This window comes from Macaca fascicularis, chromosome 6 (genome assembly GCF_037993035.2).
Source record: "Macaca fascicularis isolate 582-1 chromosome 6, T2T-MFA8v1.1".
NCBI lineage: Eukaryota > Metazoa > Chordata > Mammalia > Primates > Cercopithecidae > Macaca > Macaca fascicularis.
In genome coordinates, this window is record NC_088380.1 from 101,794,894 (window position 1) to 101,813,189 (window position 18,296).

At 44.3% G+C, this 18,296-nt stretch overlaps 1 protein-coding gene across 5 annotated transcripts in view; it reads left to right on the forward strand.

Annotated features, from left to right (window-relative positions):
- LOC135971347 (SH3 domain and tetratricopeptide repeat-containing protein 1-like) overlaps window positions 1–18,296 on the forward strand; it is a 42,609-nt gene that overhangs the window by 13,954 nt on the left and 10,359 nt on the right. Inside the window, exons 1-2 of one of the 5 annotated variants that reach the window (XM_065546521.2) lie at window positions 12,103–12,150; window positions 12,287–12,497. The exons of 1 other annotated variant lie outside the window; for it this stretch is intronic. In XM_065546521.2, coding sequence (XP_065402593.1) covers window positions 12,124–12,150; window positions 12,287–12,497 — 238 coding nt within the window. In that variant the 5' untranslated portion in view covers window positions 12,103–12,123. Of the gene's footprint in view, window positions 1–12,102; window positions 12,151–12,286; window positions 12,498–18,296 lie in introns of those variants that run through there. 3 more of the 5 variants (XM_065546524.2, XM_073993920.1, XM_073993919.1) reach the window with 3 other exon arrangements.

Consider the following 18,296-nt stretch of genomic DNA (forward strand, 5'->3'; position numbering starts at 1 on the left):
CCTGTAATCCCAGCACTGCCTAGCTAATTTTTAAATTTTTTGTAAGGTCAGAGTCTTGCTGTGTTGTCCAGAGTGGTTTCAAACTCCTGGCCTCAAGCAGTCCTCTCACCTCAGCCTCTCAAAGCACTGGATTACAGGCGTGAGCCACACGCCCAGCCCAGTGATTTTTTGTTGTTAAGATCAAGGACGGGTTCCCTGGCTTGGCATTCAAGGCTCATGATCTGGGCGTGATATGCAAGTTGGGTTGCAGTGTTTCCATTCCCGCCATCAGCCTTGCATTCCAACTTGTTGCCTAAGCGCTGTTCTGAAGCCCAGCCTGAGAGCTGCATTTAGAATTTATACCTTCTCATCTCTTCATCTTCTTTGCCTATGTTCTTATCTCCATCTGGGACATCGTCTTCACCTGTGTTCTTATTTCCGTCTGGGACATCGTCTTTGCCTATGTACTTATCTCCATCTGGGACATCGTCTTCACCTGTGTTCTTATTTCCGTCTGGGACATCGTCTTTGCCTATGTACTTATCTCCATCTGGGACATCGTCTTCACCTGTGTTCTTATTTCCGTCTGGGACATCGTCTTCGCCTATGTTCTTATCTCCATCTGGGACATCATCTCCACACTTCTGCCTCTTTAAATCTTCTCCATCCTTCAAGACTTGAAATACTCACTTCCTTTACATGATCCCCGCTCTGACATCCAAGCTAGAATTAATCTTTCTTCCTTTGAACTCTGATAGTGATTAATGTTTTTCATCCTTTAATTATGCAGCAGTCCTGTGTGTTAGATATTATTATTTCCCCAGTTTTTCATAGTTACTCTGAAAATATTTACTGTAGTCATATATTTTGAGTATGTAATATGAGCGACATTCAAAAGGTCCTGGAGAGTGAAAGGCAGTCCTACTCCCATCACTGCTCTGTGACCACTGTTGCCAGTTTTGTTTGTTTGTTTGCTTGTTTGTTTTTCCAAGATGGAGTCTTGCTCTGTCACCAGGCTGGCGTGATCTCAGCTCACTGCAACCTCCATCTCCTGGGTTCAAGCGATTCTCCTGCCTCAACCTCCTGAGTGGCTGGGACTACAGGCGCGCGCCACTATGCCCAGATTATTTTTGTATTTTTAGTAGAGACGGGGTTTCACCGTGTTGGCCAGGATGGTCTGGATATCTTGGCTTCTTGATCCACCTGCCTCAGCCTCTCAAGGTGCTGGGATTACATGTGTGAGCGACTGCACCCAGCCTATGTATCTTCTTTTTAAAACACAGATGTTGGCATAAGATAAACAGTGTTCTCCATCAGTTCCCCACTGGTAAATATTTAGGTTATTCCCAACCGTTTGGATTAATCAATGCTGAGTTGTACGTAATTCTTCCATATTTGCATCAATATGTTCATAGGATGCATTGCTAGAAATGGAATTGTGGGATTCAGGGTTCTGCACATTTTAAATGTTGATGGGTGTTGCTCGATTCCCTTCTGTTAGGGCCATACTGTTATCTCACTGTCAATGTGTAAGGGCGCCTATTTCTATTTCCTTGCCAACAGTTTGTTCTGACATCACACACACACATAAAAATAGCCCTTTGTTCCAAAAACATGGACATTTTACCTTTCTACTTAAAGTGTGAGCACACTGACTGAAGCTCTGTGTTGCAGTGATATGTGCTGCTAGGATTGTGGCTCTGTTTTGAATTTGCTAGCCAGGCTATGGCTTTCCAGTCAGTTATTTTTTGTTTTCTTCATGTTGTTCCTGCCGTTGGGCTGGGGTAACCTGTGTGAATTTCCTTCTACTGCCCAGCCAGATTTCCTTTCCAGTGGATGGGCTTAGTGTCTCATATGGCAGTCCTGTTTCCTGGTGATCTGGGCTTAGTGTGTCATCCGGCAGCCCTGTTTCCTGGTGATCTGGGCTGAGTGGCTCCATGAGAAGTTGCACCCATCTTCTCCAGTAGTGCGTCTTTTCACAGCAAGCAAAACATTTTCACCACTTTTCTAGCGGTACAGGCACTAGCTCTTTTCTGGGCATCAGGAGACCTGGCTTTGTTCTGGTTCAAGCAACAGCTGGTGAGTTACCAAAGACAAGTCGCATCTGGCCCCTGGTCCTTTGCTTTATAAGTGAATCGCAGTCCGAGTGGGCATCACTGCCCTGGTCTCTATGCGGTGCTGAGTGTTGTGGGGATGATGGCTAAGTGTCAGGATGCATTTCCACTGCTAGGGGATTACAGGCCAGCCAAAGACACAGGAGGAAAGCTAACAGCCCTGGGCAGGTACACACAACGAGAGGAGTTTGAAAGGGTGGTTCCAAGTTCCTTGGTGTGATTGATGTGATCACAATAAACATTTTATCTCTAAGTCTTGGGCCATTGGACCAAGAGAAGAGAGAGCTGGTGTTGAGTTGTAGTGAGAGGTGTGTGGTTCGTGTGCCTGCTGAGCCTGGCTGGGACTCAATTCCATTGAGTCCCATTCCATTTTACCTTCTGTTTCCACCTTTTTCGTGCTCCTGCTTGTTTCTCCAGAAAAAAATGCAATAAATTGCTTTCAAAAACTTTACAAAAGCCATAGATGCTTATTGAAAATAGTTCAAATGATATGGAAGACAGAAAGATAGTGAGTGTTTTTCTGTTGTGTGTTTGGATGAATGTGTCTTTGGGGTAGTCACTATTAACACTGGGTGTATTTCCTTCCAGATCTTTTCCAGTGTACCTACAAATACATATGTACACTTTGTAAAAAACAAAATAGTACCTGATAAACATTGAGTTCCCCTACTCCCACTGCACAGTCTACATGGACATCCTTTCATGGTGATACGATGAGACCTGATCGACTCCTTTTGTTCGCTGGAGGGGCAGGTAATAATAGCTACAGATAACTCACCTTCAGTGGGCATTTACCATGTGACAGGGTCTGTGCTCCGGGCAGGCTACATGAAGTGGGTCTTAAGGCTTTTTACAACAATGCTATGGGTGAACACAGTAATTGTTAACATTTTGCAAATGATAGAATTGCAGTAGAGAGAAGCAAAGCTGCTTGCTCAAACTCATGGCATGATTCCTGAGAGAGAGAGAACACTTTTAAAACAATTGTTGCTATAATCAGGTGATTTATGATCATTTCAAGAAATAGTGCATTCAGCGAATACATTTCAGGGTCTGGTACAGTCTGGGAGCTGGTCCTGAAAATGCACTGGGCTAGAGGTAAGGGAGCGGTCCATTGGCCCTGGACCGCTAGTGCAAGGAGGGAGGTCCCGGGGAGAGGGGGTATGGAGAGGAGGTCTCTGAACAAACCTTGCAACATCCATTTCTGCTGAGTCTGGTCCGAGGTCTGGGTCTTGACATGCACACTTTTCAGAGATACTTGGTTTTGATTTTTATCATGGCTCACCTGAGCAGCCATGGTTTCAAACTGCCTGGAGATGTGGTCTGGAAGGCCAGTGCTATGCCCATCCTTCCCGCTCCTGCAGGAGGGGAGTCATCCTGGACTAGAGGGCTTTGCCTGTAATCAGCTATCTCATAATAAGTGGATTTGATGCTGGTTTCGCTAGGTCAGGAAATTTCCCATTTGGAAGGAAAACTGATACTTGTTTTTGGGTTTTGCTGAGGAGTCACAGGGTTTAGAGCAGGGACTGGAGGTTTGTTGAGACACACGTGAGTGCACTCAAACATCTTCCATGAAACGTGGAAATAAAGACAGTGTTCCAGAGAGGTCCCTGGCTTTGGGATATACATATTTCAGTAACAGAATGGCACTGGATGTCTGCTGAATTTTTTTCATGCTATTTTGGCAAATTTTATTTGGGTGTGTGTCTCCTTTACAGACGGTATGACATCAGTTTTTGCCACCAAGTATTTACAGCCATTGGTCCCTCCTATGTGGGTCACTTTTGTGCCGTGGTTTCTTTGGGTAAATTGTAGGTCTCCTACCCAAAGCACATTGCCCATTTCAAGGTGCTCCTGGTTTCTGAACACCTGTGGCAGTGCCTTCCCTGTAGGTGAATCCAGCGGAGAAAGTACCCCTCCCCAGGAGGTGGGGACTGGTGATTGCCTGAGTGAGGAGGCCGGGGATGAGCCCTGGACTAGAATTTGGGACTGGCTGCTTTTTCCTTCCCCTCCTCTCCCTCCTATTTTGCCACCACCCCCACTTTTTAAAAATTTCTTATTAAAAATTAAGCAATTATTTTGGTTTCCTTTATTCGCTATTCCTTTCTAATCGCATGCAGAGTGAGCCTAGGACAGTGGAAAGGAAAGTTGTACTTAGCTTCAGATGATCCTACCAGTCCCGCATTGAGGGGCTTCCGCCAGGCAGCATCGTCAAGTGGCGTTGAGGTTCTCCTTTCAGTCCTCAGCGTTAACCAGCAGAGGCAGGTGGTACTTATTCCTGGTTAATGTTGAGGAAGTTGAGCTCAAAGTGGCTAAGGGAACTTCCCAAAGTCACATAGGAAGTAGCAGAGTAGAACCAAACACAGATTGTCTCTGAATCAGGCAGGTCGTCCGATTCCAAAATGGGCTCTTAATTTTTGGAGGTCAAAAAGCTGAACAGACACAGATATTTCTTTTTTTTTTTTTTTTTTTTTTTCTTTTTGAGCTAGGGTTTTGCTCTGCTGCCTAGGCTGGTCTAGGCTCAAGCTGTCCTCCTGCCTTAGCGTTCTGAGTGCTGGGCTTACAGGTTGGTGTCACCACACCCAACCGAACAGACATTTCTTGAAAGAAGACATACAAATGGCCAAAAAATATGTGAAAAAAATGTTCAGTATCACTTACAATCAGAGAAATGCAAATCAAAACCGCAGTGAGGTATCATCTCACCGATTAGGATGGGTATTATCAAAAAGACAAAAAATAACAAGTGCTGGCAAGGATATGGAGACAAGGGAGCTCTTACAGGGTGTAGGGGGGTGTAAACTAGAGCAGCTGGCTGGGCGCGGGGTGCACGCGGACATCCCAGCACTTTGGGAGGCCGAGATGGGCAGATCACCTGATGTCAGGAGTTTGAAACCAGCTTGGCCAACATGGTGAAACCCCGTCTCTACTAAAAACACAAAAATTATCTGGGCATGGTGGATCACACCTGTAATCCCAGCACTGTTGGGCGACTGAGGTGGGCGGATCACTTGAGGCCAGGAGTTCAAGACCAGCCTGGCCAACGTGGTGAAACCGCATCTCTACTAAAAAATACAAAAATTTGCCAGGTGCAGTGGCAGGCGCCTGTAATCCCCGCTACTCAGGAGGCCGAGGCATGAGAACCACTGGAACCCGGGAGGCGGATGCTACAGTGAGCGAGCCGAGATTGCACCACTATACTCCAGCTTGGGCAACAGTGAGACTCTGTCTCAAAGAGAAAAATGAAAAAGAGTAAGAGTAAGCTAGGGCACCCACTATGGCAAACAGTATGGAAGTCCCTCAGAAAACTGCAAATGAAATTACAGTGTGATCCAGCAGTCCCACTACAGTGTAGATACCCAAAGAAAAGGAAATCAGTGTTGGAGGGGCATCCACACCTCTGTGTTTCCTGCAGCACTGTTCACCATAGCCAAGGTATGGAATCAGCCTCGGTGTCCAACAGCAGATGATGGATAGAGAAAATGTGGTCTTTATACACAGTGGAGTACTAGTCAGCCATAACACAGGATGAAGTCCTGTTATTCTCAACAATGTGGATGGAACTGGAAGATATTATGTGAAATAAGCCAGGGACAGAAAGTTACACAGCATATATTCTCTTATGTGGAAGGCAAAAGGAGTGGATCTCATGGAAGTTGAAAGTAGACAGAGGATCCTAGAGCGTTGGAAGGGTGGGGGAAGAGGGAGATAGGGAGAAATTTGTTAAAGGATGCAAAATTAGAGCTGGATAGGAGTAAGTTCTAGTGTTTTATAACATAGGACGACTATAGTTAACAAGAATATATAGTTTCAGGCTGGGCACCATGGCTCATGTATGTAATCCTAGCACTTTGGGAGGCTGAGATGGGTGGATCACCTGAAGTCAGGAGTTTGAGAGCAGCCTGGCCAATGTGGTGAAACCCCATCTCTACTAAAAATACAAAAATTAGCCGGGCATAGTGGTGGGTGCCTGTAACCCCAGCTACCAGGGAGGCCGAGGCAGGAGAATAGCTTGAACCTGGGAAGCAGATGTTGCAGTAAGCTGAGATCACACCACTGCACTCCAGCCTGGGCAACAGAGCAAGACTTTGTCTCACAAAAAAAAAAAAAAAAAAAAAAAAGAATATATAGTTCCAGATAATTGGAGGAAGGGTATTGAACGTTACCAACACAAAGAAATGATAAATGTTTGAGATGGTGGATATGCTAATTACGCTGATCACATAAATTACATGTAATATAACATCACTATGTGTACTCCATACATATGTAGAGTGCACAATTATGTGTCAATTTAAAAAGAAAAAGCTGAACTTAGATTGCAATGGCTAAGTAGTTAGCTTTTTCATATTTTTGATATAGACCCGGGGCATTTATTTTAAGTAAACTACCCTTGGCTTCAGGAAATGTTTAGTATTTGAATTTTAGCCTTGCATTTTATTATACAGAGAAGTAAAACTGTAGGCTTGCTTTAGATACAGTCACAGGGGTTTGCCGTGATGACTTTTTGTGTAATGAGGGGGAAATATACCTTAATTAATAGGCATACATGCTCATTTTTCTCCCTCGTACACATTTTTAGTTGTTGTCCAGGCATTGTGATACTTATGTAAACAGTATGTGATATCTTAGGTAGGAATCAGAATTTTAAGGTAAGAATACTTAGAGTTATATATTTTTCAAGCTTTCAAAGTGGACATTTTACATGTCTATTATATAACTGTAATTAAATTTTCAGAAAGACAATACCTGTCTCATATGGGTGATGCTCTAGCATGTTTTGTTTGTTTGTTTCTTTCTTTTCTTTTGTTTTGTTTTGTTTTTTTTTTTTTTTGGAGACAGTGTCTCACTTTCTCCCAGACTGGAATGTAGTGGTGCAATCATGGCTCACTACAGCCTCAGCCTCATAGGCTCGAGAGATCCTCCCACCTCAGCCTCTCAAGTAGCTGGGACCACAGGTGTACAACACCATGCCCAGCTAATGTTTAAAATTTTTTGCAGAGACAGGGCCTCCCTCTGTTGCTCAGGCTGGTCTGGAATTCCTGGGTTCAAGTGATTCTCCTGCTTCATTCTCCCAAAGTGTTGTGATTACAGTCATGTGCCACTGCCTGGCCGCATATAAGTGGGATGATGACTTTAGCCTAGGAGTTCCACACCAGCCTGGGAACATGGCTCAAGACCCTGTCTCTACAAGAACTAAAAAAATTAACTGGTCGTGGTGGTACCTGCCTGTGGTCCCAGCTACTCCAGGAGGCTGAGGCAGGAGGATAACTTGAGCCCAGGAGTCAAAGCTGCAGTGAGCTCTGTTCTTGTCATTGCATTCCAGCCTGGGTGACAGAGTGAGACCTTGTCTCTTAAAAAAAGTTAATGGCTACCTGATTATTCATAGGAAAAAAACCTGAACTCTGATCTAAACCTTATACCTCGTACAAAAATTAACTCAAAATGGATCATGGACTAAAATGTACAGTGCAAAATAAAGATGAAAAGAGGAGCTAGAGACTGGGAGAAACTATTTGCAAACCAGATGTCTGATAAAGGACTCATATCTATAATATATAAAGAACTATCAAAATTCAGCAGTGAAACCAAATCATCTACTTTGAAAATGAATAAAAGACCTGAAGAGGCATTTCAGATAACATATAAGCACAGGAAAAGATGTTCAACATCATGAGCCATCAGAAAAATGCACACTAAAGCCACATCACTATACACCTATCAGAATGCCTAAAATAAAAGGTAGTAACAAGACCAATGCTGGTGAGGATGCAAGGAAATGGGATCACTCACACTTGGCTGGTGGGAATGGAAGATGGTACAGCCATTCTGGAAAACAGCTGACAGTTTCTGAAAAAACTAAATGTGCAATTGCCATAGGATGCAGCAGTCACATTCATGGGCAGTTATCCCAGAGAAATGAAGACTTATGTTCACACAAAAGCCTTTATGTATCTGTTCATAGCAGCATTATTTATAAAGGCTAGAAACTGGAAACAGCCTGGAAACTGCTCAGCAGGTGAATGGTTAAACAAACTGGTGCACCCAGGCCCCAGATACCACTCTGCAGTAGTTAATGACATCGTTGTTCATCAGTCTTTCAAACTAGAAACCACTATCATGCTTAATCCCCTTTTTTCCATCCTGGGTCTGAGTGGACTTCATTTTGCATTTCTTTCCAATGCATTTTCCCTCTGTCCTTTCTGGTTGCGCCTCATGCCTCATTTGAACTATTGTAAGAGCCACTGAATTGTTTCTCTGCCTCATCATGGAATCCTTTCTACACTTGATGCCCCGCATTGTCATTGGAACAATCTTTCCAAAACATGAACAAACTAACTTAAAGGAATATCCCACGTAGCCTTCCAAATAAGTATAAGCTTTCTGTTAGAAGTTTTACTTCTTGTCTATAGGGAACCCCAGAACTCTAGAGAGACGGATTTGCTGTCTGCATTTTAAGATCAGGCAGAAATCCCTGGAGGGGCCCATGTGGAATATTGGCACAAATACTGGTTGTAGAATCAGAAGCCCTCATATCCTGGTTCTAACACCAGCTGGATGTTCTTGGGAAAGTTTTGGTTTCATAACCTCAGAAACTCCATTTCTTAAGAAATGGAGATGAGGAAGCTTACTGAAGGGATCACACAAGGCTGCTGGGAGGAGCGGATGAGGGGCTTGGTGAAAATGCTGTGTAATCCATGAAGCCCGTTATATGTGTGAGAAGTGGAGCTGTGTGAATAGCGGTTCTGGAATCACTGTATGAAAACGATGGAAAGCACATTCATATTTCTGCCTGATGATACCACTGGGCACCTGTGTTGTACATGCCTGCAACATGAGTGAGGCCCGGGTCAGTACGGCTCACAGTTTGGTTTTCATGCAGTTAGAAAGGCCCGAGAGGACCCTTCCCCCCTCCAGCTGTAGGAAGGAGGTGGCTGTCTCCTGCCTATATTTGGTGGAATTGTCTGTGGTTCCTTAGGGACAGGAATGCAGGGAGTGGGGGGGGAGAAAGCCGGCCTGACTGCTCGCTAGTCAGCCTTCCCCCACGGAGGAGTGGAGGGGTCATTTCGTGGTAACCTGCCACGTCTTTCTTAACCCATCTGCTCTTAGAAATGACCAGCATGACAAGTAAAAGACCCGTTAGAGACAGATGGGCTGTGTGTCCCCTGCGTTTATGGCTTTGTGGCCTCAGAGCTGTCAGGACTCGATAGCTTTCTGGGGAATGCTGGGTCAGCCAAGGGGCTGAAAATAGTGAGAGGAAGAAAATTCCCCCTCGCTGCTCTGCTCTGGGAGTGGTTACTGAGGAGAGCAGCATGGAGAGCCCAGCCGTGGGGTCCCTCTCAAGCACGCCCTCACCGCAGTGGGAATGCAGGTCTCAACCTCCCTAGGCCTCCGTGATTTTCGTCTGTCACATACTCACCTCCAGCAGGGATGTCTATGGTGATGAGATGAGGGAGCATCATAGCAGATGTGGCACTTAGTAGGCTTGCGATGAGTGGACGCTGGCGTCAGTGGAACAGGAGACTGGGCGCTGCGTGTGGACGCACTCACGTGCTGGTGGCATGGGTGGACAGAGGAGAGAGGGACGCTCTGCCATTCTCCTTTTGGCCTGTCACCCCCGCTGTTTTGAACAGAATCCCTGAGTGTATTCTGTTGCCCCAGTCAACTTGGTAGGCTGATTGCTCAGTTTTCTGCTTCCACATTTGATTTCTTATGAATGGGAAAAGGAATACTTCAGTTACTTTTCTGGTTGATGGCATATATTCCTTGATATCACCTTAATGCTTTTTAATTTCTATGTATTTTGGATTCTGGAGCTTGCCTGACATCTGTGGTTTTATGCCTCACCCTCTCGCGTAACTGTTGGCCACACCAGGACCAGAGAGAAGTGACCAGACCGATTGGTAGCAGGGCTAGGACTGGAATTCCCCAGCCTTTTGGCACCCAGCAGGCTCTGTTTTCTGTATTGCACTGCTCTTCCCTATTTCGACCCCTGTTAGGACAGTGGATGTGAAATGTAGCTGGGCGCTTTTGGGGGTGTGTTAGGAGTGTGGCAGATGCCTCAGACTGGCATTTCCCCCTGATTCTGAATTCTCATGGCTCAGAGTCAGTCTCTAGGCTACGGACCGGGAAGATACAGGAAGTTGTTTTGTGTGGCAAACTTTGCCTGGGCATTTTTTTCACCCGGCAATTTATTTGGTTTGGACTGGAATAAATCTCTGATATTGGTTTCTTTGCCAATATTATTAGGGAGTCGAGCCTGACTTGTTAACTTAGCCCGATTCGTAGTGCTTAGAATCTCAGTGAGTGTGTGTTGAACTGAGCGGAAGTGTGAGAACATCTTGGATAGTGGTTTGCAAACCTAGCTGCATCTGGGGGGCTGTGAAAAAAGCATGCGTGCTTACTCCAGACCAGTTGAAATAGAATCTGCAGGAATGGAGCCTGGGCAGCTATAGTGCTGTTAAAAACCGATATACCATAAAGGTTGAGATCCACTGATCCACAGTGAATTGGAGTCCTGGATCATAGACATGCCTTATGCTTTCACCAGCTTAGAATGGTTCTTGTGCTTTAGAACTGTGAAAAAAAGTGTTATGCAAACAAATGTGGAAATAGCCTAAATGCCACCTCCTGTTACTACCTGCCATGAAGTATATTTACCAGTTATTCACTCTATTCTGATCTCTACCCGTTCCACCTTTTCTTCATGGAACAATGATTTGACAGTTGGTTATGCAGAACCAGAGTAAGTGTAGTTTGATTGGCGGGAAACAATTTTGGGTATGAAGTACTCTTTAGGCATTTATTGAACTCTTGTTTGTACCACTGCTGTGCTGGACAGTTTATAAATATTCCTTCTTTAAACAAGGCCTATGGAGTCAGGCTGCCTGCGTCTTGCTAACTAGCTGTGTCATCTGGGGCAAGTTTTTAAGCTTATATAAACCTGACTTTCAGCTATGAAATGGGATGACAAGGAGTCATTATCATCTCACAGGATTGTGCAAATGTGTGTGTAAAGTGCTTAGTTTGGTGCCTAACACATAGTAACTACTCAGTAAAGTTATTATTACACCATCATCATCATATTTAAATGTAAATATTAAGAGCTAATAAATTTGTAAAGGTAGTATATACCCTTACGCCTTGAACCAAAGACTAGTTTAGTTTTAAGTGGTTGGGTTAATTTATCACTTAAATATTAGCCTCTTGAATACCTTGAATTTCAATTGAACGTAGCCAGAGGATTTCATAATTGGACTGTTGCCTCTGGAAGTTGGAGCTTTGTTTGGTTGGTTGGTTTCACTTCCTACACTAAGCATGTGGCTGTGTGCATCTTTATGGTGACTTCCGGTACTGGGGAATCAAAGCTTCATTCGCTTCTTTGGAGGAGATGATCTTATGCCATATGAAGCACTCAGACTTCGTTAACTATGTACCATCCAGACAAGACCAGGTGCTTCCCATGGCAGCCTGTCCTTTTCTTAGCTCTCTCATCAATCTAGCCTGTTCCTTCTATTCCTCTTTCTATTAGAACTCCTCTTCGAACAAGGAATGTTGTTTTGTCACTGCTAGGTCCCCAGCAATTAGTAATGCCTAGCACATACTAGGTGCCTCCTGAATGTTAATAGGTGATAATCTAGCAGAACACAAGATAAATCCGCAGGTTGAGATTTAAGCTGTGTGGTATGAACGCTGCATTGGCAAACTTATTGAATTAATTTTGTTAATACAAGTTTAACATGTCTTAGTAACTGACTTAGTTCAGTAATCATTTACTGAGTGTCTTCTAGGCCAGACATTTTTGTTAATACAAGTTTAACATGTCTCAGTAACTGACTCAGTTCAGTAATCATTTACTGAGTGTCTTCTAGGCCAGACATTTTTGTTAATACAAGTTTAACATGTCTTAGTAACTGACTTAGTTCAGTAATCATTTACTGAGTGTCTTCTAGGCCAGACATTGGGGACAGAAAGGTAATAATATATGATCCCTGCCTCATGCACAGGAAGTCTAGTGTGATGGACAGACATGTGCCAATGGCTGCCATGGAATATGGTGAGTATTAAGATAAAGGGGCACCCTGTGTGCCCTTGGAGCACAGAGCAGGGCTTGTGTTATGGGAACATGGGCTGCATGTGAAAACACAATTTAAATTAATTTTCTTTTTTCTTTTTTTTTTTTTTTGAGACAGAGTCTTGCTTTGTCATCCAGGCTGGAGTACAGTGGTGTGATCTTGGCTCACTGCAACGTGCTCCCCCCAGGTTCAAGCGATTCTCGTGCTTCAGCCCCCCGAGTAGCTGGGATAACAGGTGTGCACCACCATGCCTGGTTAATTTTTGCATTTTTAGTAGAGATGGAGTTTCACCATGCTAGCCGTGCTGGTCTTGAACTCCTGACATCAGGTGATCCTCCCATCTCGGCCTTCCAAAGTTCTGGGATTATAGGCATGTATGTGTTCATCCTTTTAAATATCTGCGGGTAGCACTTAACTTTAAATGGGTACTAATTAAACTATTGAATGACTTTAGTATGGATTGAATGACTTTGCTCGGTCCTCATTTTTAATTTCCTTCATTAGAGGAAAAAAAAAAATGCAGGTTGAATATCCCTCATCCAAACTGCTTGGAATCAGAAGTGTCTCAGATTTTTTTGCATTTTTGGATTTTTGAATATTTGTATTGCACTTGCTGGTTGAGCATCCTGAATTCAAAAATCCAGAATCTGAGCTGCTCCAATCAACATTTCTTTGAGCGTCACGTCGGCACTCAAAAAGTTGTGGATTTCGGAGTTTCTGGTTAGGGAGACTCATCCTATATGGGTGCTGGATTGTCACAGGATTTCTGGACCAGAGGTTAAGTGACTAGGCTTTGGTTTCCGCTTTGTTCCTAAGCAGGCTGTTTTCTTCCATAATCTCAGCTTTAGATCCCCTGGTTGTCAAAGAAGGGGATGGGCCATTGATGTTTACGGCCTCTGTTAGTTCTGACTTGGAGACACCTGGCTTCAGTTCACCTTCCTTAGGAGTGGACAAAGAATATGGGAATTTTGAAATTGTTAGTCAACATCTACAGGGTCATTGCAGCCTGGTTTTAGGTAAAGGCAATCTTTAGTGAGCCCAGGGAGAAGCACTGGTTTAGCTGTCAGCTGAGAGGGGTAAGCGGTCCTATTAAATTTTCTCTGTGTTAGTGAAAGCATTGTTAAGGGTCACAGCATTAGTGGAGCTCGCTGGAAAGAGGAGGGGAACTCACTGTTACAGGTTATATTGAATGTCTTTTCAGTCACTAAATGCTTTTTATGATATGTTTTTCAGGATTTCAGTGTTGTATGATTTCTCTGTATTAAGCACAGGAAATTAAACATCAGCAAAAAAGAATGCTCTTTCTTTATTTTTTTTTTCTTAGAGATGGAGTTTCGCTCTTGTCCCTCAGGCTGGAGTGCAGTGGCGTGATCTCAGCTCACTGCAACCTCGGCCTCCTGAGTTCAAGCGATTTTCCTGCCTCAGCCTCCCGAGTAGCTGGGATTACAGGTGCCCGCCAGCATGCCCGGCTAATTTTTGTATTTTTAGTACAGACGGGGCTTCGCCATATTGGCCAGGCTGTTCTTGATCTTCTGACCTCAGGTGATCCTCTTGCCTCGGCTTCCCAAATTGCTGGGATTACAGGCATGAGCCACCACGCCTGGCCTTGAATGTTCTTTCTATGGGAATCTACAAAAGCCAGCTTTTGAGCCTAGTAGCAGAAAACCTCTTCTTCATTGTTTAGCTGTGCTGTGAGCTTGGAGGAGGGCTTCAAGCCCAGCTGAAAAAGCTGTAGTATTTTATGTCAGTGGCTGTCTTGGAGAACTTAATGAGCACTGGGCTGGAGTGATACTGTCAGAGTTCCTGAGCTGTTTGAGGCTCTCAAAGCCTAGATACTGGGGTTGCCCAAATACATCAGCTGGACTCACTATTTCTCTCGGGAGTCGGGGGGTGGAAAATGCTGTTGTCTTAACTCTGCTCTTAATTTTACAGTGCTGTTATTAATGGTAAGAATGATTTCATACGTTTGTATTTTGCTTCGTAATTCACAGAGAATTTAAAAATCCATTATCTGATTTTATTCCCTCAGCAGTTCTGTGAAAAAGGCAGAGCAGTTTTCATATCTTCTGTTTTCCCGTGATTCTCTTGTGGCTCACAGAAGCTAAGAGCCTTCACCAAGGTCATAGGGTGAATGAGTTGCAGAGCTGGGAGTAGAGGCTCAGGCTTCTAGTGACCCTGTTTCTTCCTTGATAGCTCGCTCTGGTGGCGCTATGCTCAGGTAACTGCGCATGCTCGGTTTGGTCTTTCGTAAATCCCTGCCCCATTTTGGGGGAGGTTCTTGGGATGCTTCTATTCATTTTGGAGCATTTAAGTATCTTGTCCTCTCTCCCTCCTCCCAGATGCATGGGCATTTCTGCAGGCCCCCAGGCTGGCCCTTGTGAGTGGGAGTGTCTCCTGCCTGCACGTTGCTTGCATGCCCCCTTCTGAAGGTGCTCTTCCCCGCATGGAGCCCCCTCGTGCCTGCCTTCACACTGCAGGCTGTTCGGTAAATGTTACTGACTCAGCATCGTTGTTTTCTAGAAATGAGACGGGGTATGGAGGCCAAGTTCTTTTCTGTTTGAAGGCTGCCATGGTATCATCTTGCCTTCCCCGTGTGTGCTCCTTGAGGGTGTCGCTGTGCTGCCGTCATCTGTGTTCCCTAGGGTGCCTCCCTTGGAGTCCCAGCCGTAGCAGACATGCAGTCAGTGCTCATGGCCTAAATAAGAGGAAGGCCAACGGAGCCATTAAATCTGGAAAATGACAAGTGAGGGAAAGGAATTTTTATTGAAGGCTTGTGAAAAAGAATCTTTTTAGAAAAGTTGACCTGTTTCTTAGCTGGAGCTGAATTTCAGCTCAGAAAAGCAGCTGTGTGCCCAGAGGGCTTTGGGATTTCAGTTTGGACAGATGAATTTAATTTGTTGTTGAATTATCCTTTTGTAGTTTTATTAGACCTTTCTCCCAAATGGAATCGATTTTTCTATAAAAGTCTCACTTCCTTTTTGAGAAGTGTAACACTAATTGTATGGGATGGTCTCCCAAAAGATTACCTGCCAGGAACCAAACACACTGCCTCAGACTCAGGCCCCTGGTTTCTGCCTGTGCAGCTGCAGGGGAGAGACGCACGCTCGAACTGAAATCAAGACGCATGTCTGCATCTTCTCTTTCTTTACTGCTGTTTCGGCTCTGAGCTGGCCTGCCTTCAACATCTAGGAGCTTGGTGGGTGTAGACACATTACGGTATGGAGGAGGGATATGGTGTTGCAACAGCCAGGAGACTCACTGAAGTCTCTGTTCTCTTCCTGCTCACTGCTCTGACTTTGTACAAGTCGCATTTGTAGGGCTGTGCACAGTGGTTTACACCTGTAATCCCAGCACTTTGGGAGGCCGACCTGGGAGGATCTCTTGAGCCCAGAGTTCGGAACCAGTCTGGGCAACATGGTGAAACCCCATCCCTACAAAAAATAAAAATTAAAAAATTAGCCAGGTGTGGTGGCTCATGCCTGTAATCCCAGCTACTGGAGAGGCTGAGGTGCGAGAATCACTTGAGCCCGGGAAGTCGAGGCTGCAGTGAAACATCATTACGCCACTGCACTCCAGTCTGGTCAGAGCAAGACCCTGTCTCAAAAAAAAAAAAAAGAAAAACAAACAAACAGAAACCCATTAGTAATAGTGGCAGTAGTTAACTTTTGAAAGTTTGGAGAAAAGTTCCTAAATAACCTGTGACCATGGACAACTTACTTAGCCTTTCTATGACTCAGTTTCCTCATCTATGAAAAATGAGAGAATATGGTACTGATCTTACCGGATTTCAATGAGAACTAAACGAGATCAAACTCAGAGCCTGGCACCTCGTGAGTGCACACTCAATGTTATTATTTCAACATTTTAGAGGAAAAAGAATGCTAATGGGTCATTATGGCTAAACATAGTCTATCACTGGTGTTACTCATGGTATTGGAAGGAACTTGAATTCCATATAGATAGTGTGATGGAGAAAGTATTTTGGGCATTGGCAGCATTTATTCAAAGAACAAAGGACGTGTCTGTCCTGTGTGGAGAGCTGTTTCCGCTTGTTTCTTTAAATGCTATGGGAAAAGCAGTCGGCCCTGTGCTCTCTGCCGGACAGCTTCAGTCTCCATGTATTGATTTGGCCAATTGTCGCTCGCTGTCATCATGGCAGCAGCAGTTGAAGGGACAGCTTGTCTTGATTTGCATTTTTGTGTGTTCGTGCTATTTATAGACAATTAAGACATGGAAGCCTGTTTATGGCAAGCTGGCAAATTCAGCAAAACATGGAAAAACCTGTTAGCACAGTTTGCACGTGTGCGGGCACAGAGCAGCCAAATAAACACACACGTTTTCCTGTACTTTAAAAATCCTCTGGGGAAAAAAAAAAAAAAAAAGACATTAAACCATTGCCCAGATGGCTTACAGAGCTAGAGCTTTCTCCTTGAAGTACATGAGTATGGCTGTCAGATATCTGAAACCCAAAGCCATCTTAAAACATCACCATAATTTTGATGCTACCCCTACCCACCGTTTTTTTCCATTTGTAAGGTAAAAGGATCCAGGAAGGAAAGTATCAGCTTACAAAGGCTTTTGTTACAATTAATCGTTCACGTTCTTTCTTTTGGTATCTTATTCTCTGTTTACATTTTATTTTTATTTTTACTTTTTTTGAGACAGAGTCTTGCTCTGTCACCCAGGCTGGAGTGCAGTGGCACGACCTCGGCTCACTCCAACCTCTGCCTCCCAGGTTCAAGTGATTCTTGTGCCTCATCTTCCTGAGTAACTGGGATTACAGGTGTGTGCCACCACGTCCAGCTAATTTTTATGTTTTTAGTAGAGACAGAGTTTCGCCGTATTGGTCAGGCTGATCTTGAACTCCTGAACTCAGATGATCTGCCTGCCTCAGTCTCCCAAAGAGCTGAGATTACAGGTGTGAGCCACCGTGCCCGGCCGCTGTTTCCATTTTGTAACGCTAGCATCACCCCAGTGTAGGGTGGCTAGGGGTATTCTTCTTTCCTGTTTCCTGGTGTATTTTCCTCTACAGCATTGATCACTCTTTAACATACTTTTTGGTTGTCTGTCTCTACCTACAAAAATATGTATGTTCCTTGTTATATCACCAGTGCCTGGCACGTAGTTAGTCAGTCAATATTTGTTGAATGAATGAATGAATGAATGAATGGGCTAAAAGAACCTTCTTCTTCTTTCTTCTGGCACTTCACACCAAATGCTTTTGGAAAATGCTATGTGAACAGGGATCATAAGCAGGAGAGGTTACACACATTGCTGGGGGATCGCCCATCATCCTCAGATACTTGTCTGGAAGGAGGTGGAGTACTTGAGTAGAAATGATACAAGATAACTTCTTCAGGAAATCAGCCAAGTGTCACAGCTTTTCACATAGGCGTGTGATATTTGCGTATGTGTGTATGAAGAGCTGTCGTGGCCTAGAATCACGGGCCTTTAGATCCCTTGTACAGATAGAAAAGTAAAGGCCGAGGCCCAGGAATGCTGCAGGCCACCGAGGTAGAGTCCCTGTCTGCCCTTCTCAGTGCCCGGTCACTTCTCACTGCACTCCCCTCTTTACTGCTAAAGCCACTTTCCCTGACTCTGAATGTGTAACCACGAGGGAGAAAAATGTACTCCAGGCTCACAGTTTGTGGAGAAAAAGCCCAGCAGCTGAAAATCATGTTGACGAAGTTTGTACCTAGAAAAAGTGGCCATTTCTATAGTGTCTTTAAATTTCCCTGTTTCTCATACATTTTATAAACAAGACAGTAGAAGGAGATTTGGGGACAGCAACTTTAGAACAAGGGGGAAAAAAATCAAACCTAGAACATTCCAGTTTCTGTTTTCTTCTCAGTTTAGGGCTGAGGCACTTTAGCTTCCTGTCTAAGGGACCACTCAAATCTGATTAGAAGCCATTGTGGGCTGGTAATTATCCGTAATTTTAGGAAGACAGATGCAGCACCAACTCTGTTCTCTAATAGCAGGCTTATTAATTTTATATTTGCATGGCAGGAGAAGCAGATGGCAAGGTGGGATAAGCGTCCAGATGCTTGGTCATTGATAGCTTTTTACTTCCACGTATCACATGGGGATTTGGGACCCAGGAGGCCTGCTGAGAACTGATGATTAT